The 18206-nt window shown below is 46.9% G+C and overlaps 1 protein-coding gene across 1 annotated transcript in view; it reads right to left on the reverse strand.

Annotated features, from left to right (window-relative positions):
* Positions 1 to 18206, reverse strand: part of ZMYM2 (zinc finger MYM-type containing 2) — a 241936-nt gene that overhangs the window by 158747 nt on the left and 64983 nt on the right. The window contains exons 4-5 of the mRNA XM_075337404.1: positions 10817 to 10979; positions 2602 to 2814 (exon numbers count right to left, since the gene is read on the reverse strand). Coding sequence (XP_075193519.1) covers positions 2602 to 2814; positions 10817 to 10979 — 376 coding nt within the window. The remainder of the gene's footprint in view (positions 1 to 2601; positions 2815 to 10816; positions 10980 to 18206) is intronic.

Below are 18206 nucleotides of genomic sequence, written 5' to 3' on the forward strand. Positions count from 1 at the left end.
CCAGTGCCTGTGATGGACAGGTTTCTCCTTGTTTATACATACACATAGCAAGGCTTGTCAGTATATGACAGCAGGACGGGGATGTAACTGCCTCGGACTATAAAGATCGGGACACATAGTGCCCGGGCTGACCTTTCAAAGTAAGTTAGGTCTGTAACGCCGCAGCGTTTGAGTAAATCTACGTGGCTGCAATAACGTACCCAGCATTGCACGAAGTTCAGGCCGTATGACTCACGTGACATGTTCTATTTAAATATTAACCAAAAAATACAAATAAAGCTATCGTTATTTCCTGAACACACACACGGAATATAGTATATTGATCATTTTATCTAAAACTATAGATAAAGCCTTTTTTATTAGTATGCAACCTAAATTACTTTTTAAATTACATTTTTTACACAATCTGGTTCTTTACTGTATGTAAAGACGACCATTGACTTTAGAGATCTGCTGGAAGACAGTAGTTGGCACGCTCCGCTCTAGCAGGTTGACTTGCAAGGACAAGTGCCATCCGTGACAACGGCCATTCGTTTCGGAGGCCGCGGTGTCAAACCATGTTTTCCCCACAGCAGCCGCTGGAGGAGACACGTATGGTTGGACCTGACGTCCCACAGTGACAGTGGAAAGCCTGGGGGGGGGGGGTCAGAAACTGGACCGGAAGCGATCAGGTGACTGGCAGGCTGGCTTTGGTTTGAAGCAAGGGTAGTATTTATGGGACACGAACGCTCGGCTCCTAAATCGGTACAATAAATTGTGACGAAAACAAGAGGAACAACCAGGAAAAAAAATCCAACCTAGCGCTCTATGAAAACCGTGTGACAGCGCTGTTCCAGTACCAAGAATAATAACACTAGCAATTTTAAAATAATATGAACCCTAATGTAAAAAATAGACTGTTGAAGGGGTTTTGGTAATCAATCAATAGATCTTGGCATAGTAATAATTTTCACAATTGGATGTGTTTAAAAAAAAAAAAAACAAACGTCCCTGTGCTGAGATAATCTTATATATGTGCCCCTGCTATGTACTGTGCAATGGCCGTGTCTGACCGTACAGGGTCATGGTCTGATCATACCATATTCTCTGGGGCCAGGGAGGAGGCAAAACAGTATACAGATATTACAGTGCGTGATCATAGTTGATTCTTTCTGTGGTGTAAAACATTTCCATGTCTGTTTTTTTGGGGGTTTTTTTTTAGAAAAAAAAAAAGTTTTCCCTCACAGAAAGAATAATCTGGGATCCCGTGCTGTAATGTCCACATCCAATTGTGGAAATTATTATTATTCAAAGATCTATTCATTAAAATGAATTTAAAAATTATCTTTTATATGTGGGGAAAAGCCCCTTTAAGAAAAGGCTACCCCCTTCATACACACACACACACACACACAAATGCAATGCTGAGATTTGCTTTTAACGTTAAAGGGACCGTCTAGTGCAATATGCACCCAGGACCACGAGCAGTTCTGGATGTATAATGATAATCCCTGCCTAACCCTCCCTGTATCTAGTAGTATAGATAAAGGGATCTTTAGAAAAAGATCCTTCATGATATGATAATGAGCGCGGGGACTAGTCCCAAAGGTGTTATATCCCTCGACTAGTCACCCTGTTTTCATGTGTTTTGACTGGAAGTGTCGGCCATTCAGAAGCGCAGTAACAGCGAACACCGGTATGTGCGTCACCACTGGTGATGCTGCATTGAATAGCATTTTGGCACGCCCCTGCGGCAATACTAACATGCTAAGAGGGCGACTAGTCGGGGGATATAACGCCCTTGCGACTAATCTCCACGCTCATCAGCACACAATAAAAGATCTTTACAAATACTTTTTCTAAAGATCCCTTTATCTATTCTACTAGATGCAGGGACAGTTAGGCAGGGATTAGCAATATGCACCCAGAACTGCTCGTGGTTCTGGGTGTATATTGCACCTGACCGGTTCCCTTTAAAGCTAATAAATGTAGTTTAGGACTCTAGTGGTCAGAGCAGAACGGATACAAAATGCATTGGAAACACTAAAATGCTCCCCTGTCTACTGACCAGGCCTAACTGTAACATGCAACAAAGGGTAGCACTGCAAAAACCAAAAGAAAGAATTTCCAATGAACAAGATGCAGAATCCAATGAATACTCATGAGATTATTACAATATGTGTTTTTGGTTTTGTTTTTTTTTGCCGAAAACATCGAAATAGGAAAACAAAAGGCATTGTTAAAAGACAAAGATGGTAGGTCATTGCCTCTATGTTCCATAAATATTGAGAGTAATGTCAAATTTACAAGCAGGGATAACAAATGAAGAGTAGGCATTCTCAATAGAGGATTGTTTTAGTAGTAACTCTTCTTGGAAGCATCTTTTTTTGTTTTATTCAGACCTGAGAGTCAATATTACACTAGGGCTGGTGAACAGGCAGCACCAGGTCCCACGTGTTTGGAAAACAGTTAATGCAGGTTCCCACTCATTGTTTCACATGTTCAGTATCAAAAACAAGGCGCCTGGTACAAATTGCATAGCAGTGTGTGCAGACTATCACAATGAAGAACTGTCTTTCCTTTCTAGAAGTACATGTTGGGAACACTTGAAAAGTAGTTTACCAGCTTAAATTCATTGAGGCAGGCTGGACTGCAGAACCTCTTCCATTGGCCGTCGACCATGAGTACATTGTCTCCAGCTCCTTTGCTTGGCAGATATTCACCGCAATGCTCACAGCAATTCATGATCAAGCCGTTGGCCATCCTGTAGCGGTTGAAGCAATGGTCGCTGCACAGCTTGTGTGTCATGTTTTTAAAGCTAACTTCATGACGAATCTGGAAAGCAAACAACAGAGAAGCATGGTTAAGAGATGAATAAAACCACATCCTATAAAACCCACCTAGCCATGCTGCCTTTATGTCACTGTCCAGAGAATGTAAACTAAAGCTCATGTTCAGCAGCATGGAATCAATGGTGCTCAATAAATACAATAATAATAATAGTAATAATAATAACAATGCATATTCAGATATTAAAAGGCTGACAAAATGCTTGGCTATTTCCTCACTTTATGATGGGGGGGGGTGCAAGCTAAGACCTCTACTGATCCTAAAGGCCCCCTTTACACACAAACTTTCAGCGATCCCACCAGCGATTCCAAACTGGCCAGGATCGCTACAAAGTCTCTGGTGAGCTGTCAAACAGGCAAACCTGGCCAACGACGCAACAGCGATCCGGACCTGCAGAACGACCTAGCTAGTCAAACACTGGAAACGAGCGATGTGTCACAATATCTGTCAATCACTATTCTCTGTCAGTCGGTCTCTGTCCTCTCTCTGTCGGTCTCTCACAGTCTGTCAGTCATTTTCCCCTCCTCTCTCATACTCACCGATCCCCAGCGCGGCGCTGCACGGCATTCACACTGCTGCGGCGGCTTTTACTATTTTGAAAAAGCCGGCCGCTCATTAAACAATTTTGTATTCCCTACTTTCCCCGCCCACAGGCGCCTATGATTGGTTGCAGTGAGACACGCCCCCACGCTGAGTGACAGGTGTCACACTGCACCCAATCACAGCAGCCGGTGGGCGTGTCTATACTGTGCAGTGAAATAAATAATTAAATTTAAAAAAACGGCGTGCGGTCCCCCCCAATTTTAATACCAGCCAGATAAAGCCATACGGCTGAAGGCTGGTATTCTCAGGATGGGGAGCTCCACGTTATGGGGAGCCCCCCAGCCTAACAATATCAGTCAGCAGCCGCCCAGAATGGCCGCAGACAGCAGAATACACAGCCGCTCCTGTCACCTCCACGCAGCTAATGAAGGCAATAGCGCGATCAGCTGAGCTGTCACTGAGGATACCTGGATCCAGCGGTGGATGCAGCAGTGGCCGCGGGTAACCTCAGTGACAGCTCAAGTGATCGCGCTACTCACCTCAGTTGCTGCGTGGAGCTGACCGGAGCGGCGGTGAGTAGCGCGATCAGCTGAGCGGTCACTGAGGTTACCCGCGGCCACTGCTGCATCCACTGCTGGATCCAGTGACAGCGGGTAACCTCAGGGACAGCTCAGCCGATCGCGCGGCTGTCTTCATTAGCTGCGTGGAGCTGACAGGAGCGGCGGTGTATTCTCCTGCTCCTGTCACCTGCATGCAGCACAGCTGGAAGCGACGCTGGAGGTCCGTGGATTACGCCGGACAAGGAGGGCTTTTTGGGGCTGATTAAATTGGTGATGAGGGAATGTGTTTGTGTTTTTTATTTCTAATAAATGATTTTTTCAGTTGTGTGTGTTTATTTACTGTAATTTACAGATTAATCATGGAAGGTATCTCGGTGAGACGCCTGACATGATTAATCTAGGACTTATTGGCAGCTATGGGCTGCCAATAACTCCTTATTACCCCGATTTGCCAACGCACCAGGGCAAATCGGGAAGAGCCGGGTAGAGTCCCAGAACTGTCGCATATAATGTATGCGGCAATTCTGGGCAGCTGCTGACTGATATTGTTAGGCTGGGGGGCTCCCCATAACGTGGAGCTCCCCATCCTGAGAATACCAGCCTTCAGCCATATGGCTTTATCTGGCTGGTATTAAAATTGGGGGGGACCGCACGCCGTTTTTTTTAATTATTTAATTATTTATTTCACTGCACAGTATAGACACGCCCACCGGCTGCTGTGATTGGGTTCAGTGAGACACCTGTCACTCAGCGTGGGGGCGTGTCTCACTGCAACCAATCATAGGCGCATGTGGGCGGGGAAAGTAGGGAATACAAAATTGTTTAATGAGCGGCCGGCTTTTTCAAAAGAGGAAAAGCCGCCGCAGCAGTGTGAATGCCGTGCAGTGCCGCGCCGGGGATCGGTGAGTATGAGAGAGGAGGGGAAAATGACCGACATACTGTGAGAGAGGGACAGAGATAGTGACGGACCGACAGAGAGAATAGAGACCGAGAGGGAGAGACCGACTGACAGAGAATAGTGATTGACAGATATTGTGACATCACTCGTTTCCAGTGTTTTAAGTCCCCTTTACACACTGAGACTTTGCTGCACAGCGGGAAACAAAGGACCAAAGAATGGTCCTGAACGATTTGTAGCGATCAGCAACTTCACAGCAGGGGCCAGGTCGCTGATGTGTTTCACACACTGCAATGTCGCTGGGGAGGTCGCTATTACGTCACAAAACCGGTGACGCTACAGCGATGTCGTTTGCGATGTTGCAGTGTGTAAAGCCACCTTAAGAATGAAGGATCAATTAGGACATGTATCCAGCTGTCACCAACTTCCTAACTCTATAGGCAATAGCAGTCAATACCAATCACAGCAAAAAGCTAAAGAGTAGAGATGAACGAACTAGAGTTCTGGTTCGGAGATCGGGTGCTTTATGTATGAAAACCACTTGCGCAAGCATTGCAGTGTTCAGGTATGCTCAGTGCTCAGCCCTGTGCATGTTTGATCGGCTCACATTGGTGGTAACAACAGGGTTATCGGATGTAGTTTGCATCAAGCAAAAATACAGTTAGGTCCAGAAATATTTGGACAGTGACACAAGTTGTGTTATTTTAGCTGTTTACAAAAACATGTTCAGAAATACAATTATATATATATATATATATAATATGGGCTGAAAGTGCACACTCCCAGCTGCAATATGAGAGTTTTCACATCCAAATCGGAGAAAGGGTTTAGGAATCATAGCTCTGTAATGCATAGCCTCCTCTTTTTCAGGGGACCAAAAGTAATTGGACAAGGGACTCTAAGGGCTGCAATTAACTCTGAAGGCGTCTCCCTCGTTAACCTGTAATCAATGAAGTAGTTAAAAGGTCTGGGGTTGATTACAGGTGTGTGGTTTTGCATTTGGAAGCTGTTGCTGTGACCAGACAACATGTGGTCTAAGGAACTCTCAATTGAGGTGAAGCAGAACATCCTGAGGCTGAAAAAAAAGAAAAAATCCATCAGAGAGATAGCAGACATGCTTGGAGTAGCAAAATCAACAGTCGGGTACATTCTGAGAAAAAAGGAATTGACTGGTGAGCTTGGGAACTCAAAAAGGCCTGGGCGTCCACGGATGACAACAGTGGTGGATGATCGCCGCATACTTTCTTTGGTGAAGAAGAACCCGTTCACAACATCAACTGAAGTCCAGAACACTCTCAGTGAAGTAGGTGTATCTGTCTCTAAGTCAACAGTAAAGAGAAGACTCCATGAAAGTAAATACAAAGGGTTCACATCTAGATGCAAACCATTCATCAATTCCAAAAATAGACAGGCCAGAGTTAAATTTGCTGAAAAACACCTCATGAAGCCAGCTCAGTTCTGGAAAAGTATTCTATGGACAGATGAGACAAAGATCAACCTGTACCAGAATGATGGGAAGAAAAAAGTTTGGAGAAGAAAGGGAACGGCACATGATCCAAGGCACACCACATCCTCTTTAAAACATGGTGGAGGCAACGTGATGGCATGGGCATGCATGGCTTTCAATGGCACTGGGTCACTTGTGTTTATTGATGACATAACAGCAGACAAGAGTAGCCGGATGAATTCTGAAGTGTACCGGGATATACGTTCAGCCCAGATTCAGCCAAATGCCGCAAAGTTGATCGGACGGCGCTTCATAGTACAGATGGACAATGACCCCAAGCATACAGCCAAAGCTACCCAGGAGTTCATGAGTGCAAAAAAGTGGAACATTCTGCAATGGCCAAGTCAATCACCAGATCTTAACCCAATTGAGCATGCATTTCACTTGCTCAAATCCAGACTTAAGACGGAAAGACCCACAAACAAGCAAAACCTGAAGGCTGCGGCTGTAAAGGCCTGGCAAAGCATTAAGAAGGAGGAAACCCAGCGTTTGGTGATGTCCATGGGTTCCAGACTTAAGGCAGTGATTGCCTCCAAAGGATTCGCAACAAAATATTGAAAATAAAAATATTTTGTTTGGGTTTGGTTTATTTGTCCAATTACTTTTGACCTCCTAAAATGTGGAGTGTTTGTAAAGAAATGTGTACAATTCCTACAATTTCTATCAGATATTTTTGTTCAAACCTTCAAATTAAACGTTACAATCTGCACTTGAATTCTGTTGTAGAGGTTTCATTTCAAATCCAATGTGGTGGCATGCAGAGCCCAACTCGCCAAAATTGTGTCACTGTCCAAATATTTCTGGACCTAACTGTATTGAAAAAAAAAAAAAAAAAAAAAAAAAAAAAGGACTCTTCGCTCATCCTCCTCCAGAAGTGATCTGTTTATGGCTGGCTGTATGTGGGCAGAGACGCAAAGTGCCCAATAATGACTTACATTGGGGTTTAGGGGAACTTTATCTAAAGTCTGGCTGAACCCGCCAAACCAAACTTACACGGGGCCGCTCATCTCTTAAGAGCTGTCATAAAAACAGTAAATAAACACTTTTTTTTTGTGTGTGTGTGGGGGGGGGGTTGCATATTTCCTTAAAACTGAAATTAAAGGGGTTTTCCAATACTAATGTGACCCCCTTTCATTTGTCCCCAACTACTAACACTTTCCTAATATACTTTAGCTTACAGGATTAGGGTAGGTAGCTGATCTCTCTGTGGCTCCTATATTCCTATGTTGATGTTCTGGCTTTGATCACTCCAGTCTGGAGACTGGAATCGGACAAACTGAGCAGGGCACTCACTGGTGGAGTGCGGGTGGCCTCTCACTGAGTGACAGCAGTCTGGGCATGCAGATCACACTCCATTCTCAGCCTACTTGCAGTGTGCAGAGTGTTAGATCGTGTATCACAGGGTGATCGGCACATCGCAGCGCTTTTCACATGTAAGCACCGCACTGTAAAGTAGGCTGTGAGTGGAGTATGATCTGGACATGCGTGCACAGACTGCTGTCACTCACAGAGGCTGCCCTGCTCCCCCCGCTCAGATCAGAAGGATCAAAACTAAATCATAAACATAGGATACACGCCGCAGGAAGATCAGCTAACAGCAGCAGAGTAGGTGGCAGAAGTATATTAGGAAAGTGTTAGTTAGGAAGAGTAAGGCTATGTGCCAACGGGGACAGTGTCCTGCGGTTATATCCGCAGGACTTTCCGCAGATGCTCCCAGAAATCCGCAACTGTTTCAATGCTGCGGATATACAGCGGAATGTCCCGTGGATATGGTGCGGGCATTCTGCATTGAGGATACAGTACCATGGCTTCGGCACTGCATCCTCAATGCAGAACAAGTGCTGCAGTGATCGGGGGTGCTCATACTTACCTCCGTCATGCAGCACCTCGCTTTCCGGCGGCCGGGTCACTGTCAGCGTCTGGTTTCACTGTGCTGGAGGTGGGCGGGCCTGAACTAGCTCCGGCTGTCACATGACCAGAGCTCGTGCAGGCCCCGCCCACCTCTTCCTTCCTGTACCTGGCTGGATCCACCACACTGCTGTACACCGGACGGAGAAAGTGACTCGGGTGTCTATCAAGGCAGGTAAGTATATGGGACCCTGCGGAGAAATCTGCAACAATAATTGACATGCTGCACATTTTTCCGCACGAAAATCCGCACGATTTCCGCTGCGGAAAAATCCGCAGCGTGGGCACAGCATTTCCCAAATGCCATAGAAATGGCTGGGGAGTAGCTGTGCGGCAGATTTTTGGAAAATCCGCGGCTTTTCCACGAGAAATCCGCGGCAAAATCCACGCATTTTCCGCAGCGTGGGCACATAGCCTTAGGGCAAATGTAAGGGGGGGAAGGTCACATTAGTAGTGGGAAAACTCCTTAAAGGAACTCTATCAGCAGGATTTTGCTAAGTAATCTGAGAGCAGCATGATGTAGAGACGATCAAAACATTGTTTGATGTCTTTCATACAAAAATTAAAACGTATACAAATTTGGCATCACTGTCATCAGATTTACCAGATTAATAACATAATCGTGCTTGGAAATTATTTTGTCTAGTTTCCAAAACATTCAAAAATACAATTTGTATATTAAAAAAAAAATTCAAAAACAAAAAAAGAAGCTTCATATGTCTATGCATATTAAAAGCAAATATATGGCCCATGAAAAAAGAAGAGTAAAAAGATAAAGCGAAAATTGTCAGAAGGGGGGAGGTTGTAGAACTGAAAATGCCAACCACTGGCTAACATGGATCCTGCAACTGAAGAGGTTATTCCCAAAATTGTAAGTCACCCCATCAGAGATGGAAGCAGCAATGTTTCTCCAGCAGTCAATGAATGGATTGGAGGTTGATCGCTCGCACCTTTGCTTGACTAAAGCTCTGTAGAGGCTGGATCCCAAACTCCGCTCTCAGGACCCGCAGATGTATGGATGAGGAACTTACAATTATGGGAATAACCATTTAAGCAATTGGTTCTGGAGATCTATTCAATGGTTGTAAGAACAACTGTACATCTCATTGTGTTCTGCCCGAAGCCTGGAACAGCTCAATTACATACGACATAAATGTGGATTTCTCAAGAATAAGAGATCGGATCTCAGATATCAATGGATCATTTTACTCAGCCACCCATGACCTACATGCCCATCCAGATGCCTCGAAGGGCTGATCCTACCGACAGATTTCCTTGACCGGTTGCCTTTTAAATGTTCAGAATATGAAAAATTCCAGTTTTTGTACAGATCTGAATTAGACAAGCGAGTTATTGGAGAGCAAGACGTAGATCAAAACTCATATTACACCGCCATCATTGTGATGGTGCCCGCCACTTACAGCAATCACAATCATAGCTAAAGAAAGTACTGAAAAGGCAACTCAAATTCTTGGGAGATTACAGAATATCACATATTGTCAATCACTTTCAGAAGATTCAGGATTTTAAAAGGGATTGTACACTACTGGACAACACCCCTACAGCGCCAACATTGCTTTATAAACAAAAAAAAAAAAAAAAGCACAAACTCTCAAACCTTTTGGACCAGCAATGATCCAGCAATGTCAGCACTGTGTCCTGATGGTAACAGGACATTGTTAAAGAGCACCAATCACCAGGATTTTCCTATATAACCTAAAACCAGTGCTATACTGGCACTATCATGCGGATTCTCTACATACCATTAGTTGTCAGCTCGGATGTATAGGTATTGAAGCCCAAGAAAGTAAAGTTTAAAATCAGGTTGTTGAGTGACAGCAGTTGCCAATCAGCTAATAGCTGGGGGGGGGAATCATAGTTATCCCCTCCCCCTGTTACTTATGCTAATTCTATTATACAATTGTTTTAGTTTGTGACTAACAGGACCTGTGCTGATGTCATAACCATGTGACCAGAAGGGGCGGGGCCTCAGCCAATATAGCCAATACCAGGAAGCAACATTTTTCGGTTGGCTGAGGCCCCGCCCCTTCTGGTCACATGGGTATGACATCAGCACAGGTCCTATTAGTCACAAACAATTGTAACATAGAATTTGCATAAGAAACGGGGGGAGGTGATAACTATGAATACCCCCCCAGCTATCAGCTGCAGCTGCTGTCACTCAACAAGCTGCTCATTTTATAAAAAAAACTTTACTTTCTTGTATTTCAAAACCTATACATCCGATCTCACAACTAAAAGGTATAGCACTGGCTTTAGGTTACATAGGAAAATCCTGGTGATTGGTGACTTAAAAGTCAGAGAGACTGCTGCAGCCAATCATCTGCAAATAAGCTATCAAATCACACATCTGCTCCTACAGAATACTGCAAGGCTGTCGCCGATAAGAAACTGCTGACAGTTATGTCTCACGACAGCAAGGAGCCACTGCAGTCATTGCAGGAACATCGGCATTCCAAAAGATGGGTAGTTGTGGTACGTTAGCAATTAAGAAGGAATCATCCAGTAAATAACAACCCCTTTTAAAAAGGTAATAAAACAACACTGTACCTCAGTTAATTTGCCGCAGATCGTGCACCTCGACTTGTTTTGATTTTTGGCAGAGTTCTGCTTGTCCTCGTATAATGACAGACAGTAGGTACTGCAGAATTCCTGGAAGGATTCACTTGAATCTACTTGGGCAACAATTGTACCTTTCATTGTTGTTATATCTCTGAAATAAAAGATAAAAAAACCCATCTCAACAAAGAGACTACACGCTCAAGGAAGAGGAAAGTTTGCAAGGTAAAAAGTCTATTTCAGAAAAATATATTTCATGGAGAGAAAAAAAAATAATAATATGGAGCAATACCTTAATTAAAGGGTTTTATCAAGAATGTTAATTTTAAAGTACATTTTAATCAATAGATCTTTGAATAATAATTTCCACAATTGGATGTGATTAAAAAAAAAATGTTCCGGTGCCGAGATAATCATATATGTGCCCCTGCTATGTACTGTGTAATGGCCGTGTCTGACCGTACAGGGACATGGTCTGATCACACCACAGCTCCTGGGCAGGGGAGGAAGCCAAACAAAGTATTCAGACATTACAGCATGGGATGGTAAATTATTCTGTGAGGTAAAGCAATTCCCTGCCTGGTTTTGAAGAAGGGAATTTTGTTTACTTACCGTAAATTCCTTTTCTTCTAGCTCCAATTGGGAGACCCAGACAGTGGGTGTATAGCTACTGCCTCTGGAGGCCGCACAAAGAACTACACTTAAAAGTGTAAGGCCCCTCCCCTTCTGGCTATACACCCTCCCGTAGGAGTACGGATTCCTCAGTTTTAGTACCAAAGCAAGAAGGAGGAAAGCCAATAACAGTTTCAAAAACAAATTCAATCCGATAACAAGATCGGAGAACTTAAGAAACAACATGAACAACATGTGCACCCGAAAAACGAAACCCTAAGAACAAATAGGGCGGGTGCTGGGTCTCCCAATTGGAGCTAGAAGAAAAGGAATTTACGGTAAGTAAACAAAATTCCCTTCTTCTTTTTCGCTCCTAATTGGGAGACCCAGACAGTGGGACGTCCAAAAGCAGTCCCTGGGTGGGTAAAAAGATACCACATGAACGGGCTGTCAGACAGCCCTTTCCTACAGGTGGGCCACCGCCGCCTGAAGGACCTGTCTACCTAGGCTGGCATCTGCCGAAGCGTAGGTATGCACTTGATAGTGTTTGGTAAACGTGTGCAGACTCGACCAGGTAGCCGCCTGGCACACCTGCTGAGCCGTAGCCTGATGCCGCAATGCCCAGGACGCACCCACGGCTCTGGTAGAATGGGCCTTCAGTCCAGATGGAATCGGAAGCCCAGCAGAACGGTATGTGTGAAGAATTGGTTCCTTGATCCACCGCGCCAGGGTGGATTTGGAAGCTTGCGATCCCTTATGCTGACCAGCGACTAGGACAAAGAGCGCATCAGAACGGCGTAGAGACGCCGTGCGAGAAATGTAAATCCTGAGTGCTCTCACCAGGTCCAACAGATGTAAACCTTTTTCAAATTGGTGAACTGGATGCGGACACAAAGATGGCAAAGTGATATCCTGATTGAGATGAAAGGAAGAAACCACCTTGGGAGAAAACTCTGGAATTGGACGCAGTACTACCTTGTCTTGGTGAAACACCAGGAAGGGAGATTTGCAAGATAACGCCGCTAGCTCGGACACTCTTCGAAGAGACGTGACCGCCACAAGAAAAACTACTTTTTGTGAAAGCCGAGAAAGGGAAACCTCTTTCAAAGGCTCGAAAGGCGGCTTCTGGAGAGCAATGAGAACCTTGTTTAGATCCCAGGGTTCCAATGGCCGTCTGTAAGGAGGAACGATATGACAAACTCCTTGGAGAAACGTGCGTACTTTAGAAAGCCGTGCCAAGCGCTTCTGAAAGAATACGGATAGCGCGGAGACTTGACCCTTAAGAGAGCTAAGCGACAAACCTTTTTCCAACCCAGACTGCAGGAAGGAAAGAAAAATTGGCAATGCAAATGGCCAGGGAGAAAACCCTTGAGCCAAGCACCAAGCTAAGAATATCTTCCACGTCCTGTGATAGATCTTAGCTGAGGATGGTTTTCTAGCCTGTCTCATTGTGGCAACAACTTCATGAGATAAACCTGAGGCCGCTAGGATCCAGGACTCAATGGCCACACAGTCAGGTTCAGGGCCGCAGAATTCAGATGGAAAAACGGCCCTTGAGACAGCAAATCTGGACGGTCTGGTAGTGCCCACGGTTGGCCTACCGTGAGATGCCACAGATCCGGGTACCACGACCTTCTTGGCCAGTCTGGAGCGACGAGAATGGCTCGATGCCAGTCGGACCTGATTTTCCGGAGAACTCTGGGTAACAATGCTAGAGGTGGGAACACATAGGGGAGTCGGAATTGCGACCAATCCTGAACCAAGGCGTCTGCCGCCAGCGCTCGGTGATCGTGAGACCGTGCCATGAAAACTGGGACCTTGTTGTTGTGCCGTGACGCCATCAGATCGACGTCCGGCGTCCCCCAGCGGCAACAGATCTGCTGAAACACGTCCGGGTGAAGGGACCATTCTCCTGCGTCCATGCCCTGGCGACTGAGAAAGTCTGCTTCCCAGTTTTCCACGCCTGGGATGTGAACTGCGGATATGGTGGACGCTTTGCTTTCCACCCACGTCAAAATCCGCCGGACTTCCTGAAAGGCTTGGCGACTGCGTGTTCCCCCTTGGTGGTTGATGTACGCCACCGCCGTGGAATTGTCCGACTGAATCCGAATCTGCTTGCCTTCCAGCCATTGTTGGAAGGCTCGCAGAGCAAGATAGATTGCTCTGATTTCCAGAACATTGATCTGCAGGGTGGACTCTTCCTGAGTCCACGTCCCCTGAGCCCTGTGGTGGAGAAACACCGCTCCCCACCCTGATAGGCTCGCATCCGTCGTGACCACTGCCCAGGACGGGGGAAGGAACGACTTTCCCTGTGACAATGAGGTGGGGAGAAGCCACCAACGCAGAGAGTCCTTGGCAGTCTGAGAGAGGGAGACAGTCCTGTCGAGGGACGTCGATTTCCCATCCCATTGGCGTAGAATGTCCCATTGTAGAGGGCGCAGATGAAACTGCGCGAACGGGACCGCCTCCATTGCTGCTACCATCTTTCCTAGGAAATGCATGAGGCGCCTCAGTGAGTGCGACTGGCTCTGAAGGAGAGATTGCACTCCTGTCCGTAGCGAACACTGCTTGTCCAGTGGAAGCTTCACTATCGCTGAGAGAGTATGAAACTCCATGCCAAGATAAGTCAGAGATTGGGTCGGGGTTAGATGAGACTTTGGAAAGTTGATAATCCACCCGAAACTCTGGAGAGTGTCTAGTGCCACCTTCAGACTGTGTTGGCATGCCTCTTGAGAGGGTGCCTTTATAAGCAGGTCGTCTAGATACGGGATGACCGAGTGACCTTGCGAGTGCAGAACAGCTACTACTGCTGCCATGACCTTGGTGAAGACCCGGGGGGCTGTTGCCAGACCGAAAGGTAACGCTACGAACTGCAGGTGTTCGTCGTGTATGACGAAGCGTAGGAAACGCTGATGCTCTGGCGCAATCGGCACGTGGAGATACGCATCTTTGATATCTATTGATGCTAGAAAATCTCCTTGAGACATTGAGGCTATGACGGAGCGTAGGGATTCCATCCGGAACCTCCTGACTTTTACGTGTCTGTTGAGCAACTTTAGATCCAGGACGGGTCGATACGATCCGTCCTTTTTTTGGGACCACAAACAGATTGGAGTAAAAACCGTGACCTTGTTCCTGAAGAGGGACGGAGGTCACCACTCCTTCCGCCTTTAGAGCGGCCACCGCCTGCAACAGAGCATCGGCTCGGTCTGGTGGTGGAGAAGTTCTGAAGAAACGAGTTGGCGGACGAGAACTGAACTCTATCCTGTACCCGTGAGACAGAATATCCCTCACCCAACGGTCTTTGACGCGTGACAGCCAAATGTCGCCAAAGTGGGAAAGCCTCCCACCGACCGAGGGTGTGGGAATCGGAGACTGCAAGTCAGGAGGACGCCGTCTTGGCAACGGTTTCTCCGGCTGTCCTTTTTGGGCGTGACTGAGACCTCCAAGAATCTGAGCGTCTCTGGTCTTTTTGAGTCTTTTTTGACGAGGCGAATTGGGACCTGCCCGGTCCTCGAAAGGACCGATAACTAGACTGACCCTTCCTCTGTTGGGGTTTGTTTTGTCTGTGTTGCGGTAAGGATGAGTCCTTACCCTTGGAGTGTTTGATGATTTCATCCAAACGCTCTCCAAACAATCGGTCACGAGAAAAAGGCAAATTGGTTAAGCACTTCTTGGAATGAGAATCTGCCTTTTAATGTCTCAACCACAGGGCCCTACGCAAAACAACGGAGTTGGCGGACGCCACTGCCGTGCGGCTTGTAGCGTCAAGAACAGCATTAATTGCGTACGACGCGAATGCCGCCATTTGCGAGGTCAATGGTGCTACCTGCGGGGCAAATGCACGTGTGACTGAGTCGACTTGCACAAGCCCGGCTGAGATAGCTTGGAGTGCCCATACGGCAGCAAAAGATGGCGCTAACGACGCTCCAATCGCTTCATAGATGGATTTCAGCCAGAGCTCCATCTGCCTGTCAGTGGCATCTTTAAGTGCCGCTCCATCTTCAACTGCAACCAAGGATCTAACTGCAAGCCTGGAAATTGGAGGATCCACTTTTGGACACTGGGTCCAACCCTTGACCACCTCAGGGGGAAAAGGATAGCGTGTATCTTTAAGCCGTTTAGAAAAACGCCTTTCCGGATAAGCGTGGGGTTTCTGGATTGCGTCTCTAAAGTCAGCGTGGTCCAGAAAAGTGCTTAATGTACGCTTAGGATATCTGAAATGGATTCTCTCGTGCTGCGAAGCTGACTCCTCTACAAGAGGAGCTGGTGGGGAAATATTTAACATCTTATTGATGGACGCTATAAGATCATTAACTATGGCGTCACCATCTGGTGTATCTAGATTGAGAGCGGTCCCAGGATCAGAATCCTGATCAGTTACGTCCGCCTCATCACCCATAGATTCATCTCGCTGGGATCCTGACCATTGAGATGAATGTGAAGGCCCCTCATAGCGAGCCCGCTTAGGTTGCCTGGGGCCATCGTCCGAGTCAGAGTCTTCACCCTGAGGTGTATGTGCCCGTCCCGGAGCTTGGAGGTAATTCAGCTGAGGGGGACCAGGGGGCAATGATTGCACAGTGTCCGTGGCCTGAAGTACAGGCCTAGCTCGCAATGTGTCAAGAATTTGTGACATAGTGAGAGACATTCTGTCAGCAAAAGCTGTAAACTCAGTTCCTGTCACCTGGACAGCATTCACAGGTGGTACACCCTGGGTCACGTCCAGCAGAGGTCCCGACTGTGCAAGTGCCGCAGGGGCCGAGCACTGCACACAATGGGGGTCAGTGGAGCCTGCCGGTAGAAAAGTCCCACATGCGGTACAGGAAGCATATAATGTCTGTGCCTTGGCACCCTTGCGTTTTGTGGACGACATGCTGTTGGCTCTCTGCAATGTGAGAGAGTCTATAGCCAAAGGGCGACCAGCGCTATGCAGTACAAAGTATTTGCAGGAACAAAATACTAAGATTACTACTGGCACAAGAGGGGGTGAGCCCTGAGGGCTGCTTACCGCCCGCTGAATAGCGGGTAAGAGGCGCAGAATTCCTTGTCTGGGTCTCCCCGGCTCCCCTCTGCAGCTCAGCGTGTCAGCAGGAATGGCTGCCGGCGTCTGTGGAGAGGGGCGGTCCGTGGGAGTTCCCAAACAAAAGTGCGGGAAACAGTGTCCCCTCTGTGCCTATTGTGAGGGCTGGAGTATGTAAAAACGACTCCAGCCCTCAGCGCTGATGCACTGACCAGCGTCCCGCCCCTCTCCTGACTGGCAGGTCTGGGGGCGGGAACGAACGGAACTAGGCCGCAAAAGCCGGGGACTCGAGTTATCAGCGCGGCCGCCGTAAAAGCGCGGCCCGCGCTGAAGTCCCCGGCGCACCACAAGTGCCAGCCGCGCCGCAGTCCCAGCGGCCGGCGCGACCGTTTCCCAAAAGTGTGCCTGCTTCAGCGAAGCTGAATGAGGCCATGGCACAAGCGCCGCAGCGCTGATGTCCCCGGCGCACTACAACACCCAGCATGCTGCGGTGTGAGCGCCAAATGCACGGGGACACAGAGTACCTTGAGGAAGCAGGGCCATGTCCCTGATGTACTCCGCTCCATCCAGCATCTTCTCCAGGGGCTGTAGATGGAGCACGGTCTCAGTGCCTGGAGACCAGTAAATCCCACTTCACCCAGAGCCCTGTAAAAAGGGATGGGGAAGGAATCAGCATGTGGGCTCCAGCCGCCGTACCCGCAATGGGTACCTCAACCTTACAAACACCTCCGACATACAGTGGGGTGAGAAGGGAGCATGCTGGGAGCCCTGTATGGGCCCTCTTTTCTTCCATCCGACATAGTCAGCAGCTGCTGCTGACTAAAAACAATGGAGCTATGCGTGCGTGTCTGACCTCCTTCGCACAAAGCTAAAACTGAGGAATCCGTACTCCTACGGGAGGGTGTATAGCCAGAAGGGGAGGGGCCTTACACTTTTAAGTGTAGTTCTTTGTGCGGCCTCCAGAGGCAGTAGCTATACACCCACTGTCTGGGTCTCCCAATTAGGAGCGAAAAAGAAAAATGCTTTACCTCACAAAAAGAATCATTTATGATCCCATGCTGTATACTCTTGCTTCCTCCCTGGACCAGAAGATGTGGTATGATCAGACCATATCCCTGTAGTGTCAGACACTAACGTTATTAAACTTTTTCTGTGGATAAAACAGACATGTAATCTTCACCCAAAATAAAGCTGAAAATATGTGACAAATACCAGAAAAAAAACCTTAAAAAACAGGTGTTTTGAATGCATTTTTTTATCACATCAAATTGTGGAAATTATTATTATTCCAAGATCTATTGATTAAAATCAACTTTGCTTGCGGGAAAACCGTTCTAAGTAATTGAAAAATATGTAGAACTTTATGGTATTTACACCTGGAGTGTTTTGTTGTTTTTTTTTTTTTTATTTTTGGGAGAATGCAGAAGGGATCAGGAATGTGCTGAGGGGTATCACACAGATGTTACAGCCTGTATTAAGCTTAAAGGGAACCTGTCATCAGAAATTTAGCTTGAAACCTAAAAGTTTCCCCCTCTGCAGCTCGTGGGCTGCATTCTAGCAAGGTTCCTGTACTTTTTGTGGCCCCTTTTAAACCAAATTAAATACACTTTATAAACTTGTACCTTTTTGCTAGGTAAATTTTGTAAATCGTCCATGGAGGCGGGCTCTCTGCTGACCGTTGCTGTTCCTTCAGCAGATTGACGCCGTCCCCCCACGCTCCATTTCATATCTCAGGACGCCGCCCACTGC

This window comes from Anomaloglossus baeobatrachus, chromosome 2 (assembly GCF_048569485.1).
Source record: "Anomaloglossus baeobatrachus isolate aAnoBae1 chromosome 2, aAnoBae1.hap1, whole genome shotgun sequence".
NCBI classification, from domain to species: domain Eukaryota; kingdom Metazoa; phylum Chordata; class Amphibia; order Anura; family Aromobatidae; genus Anomaloglossus; species Anomaloglossus baeobatrachus.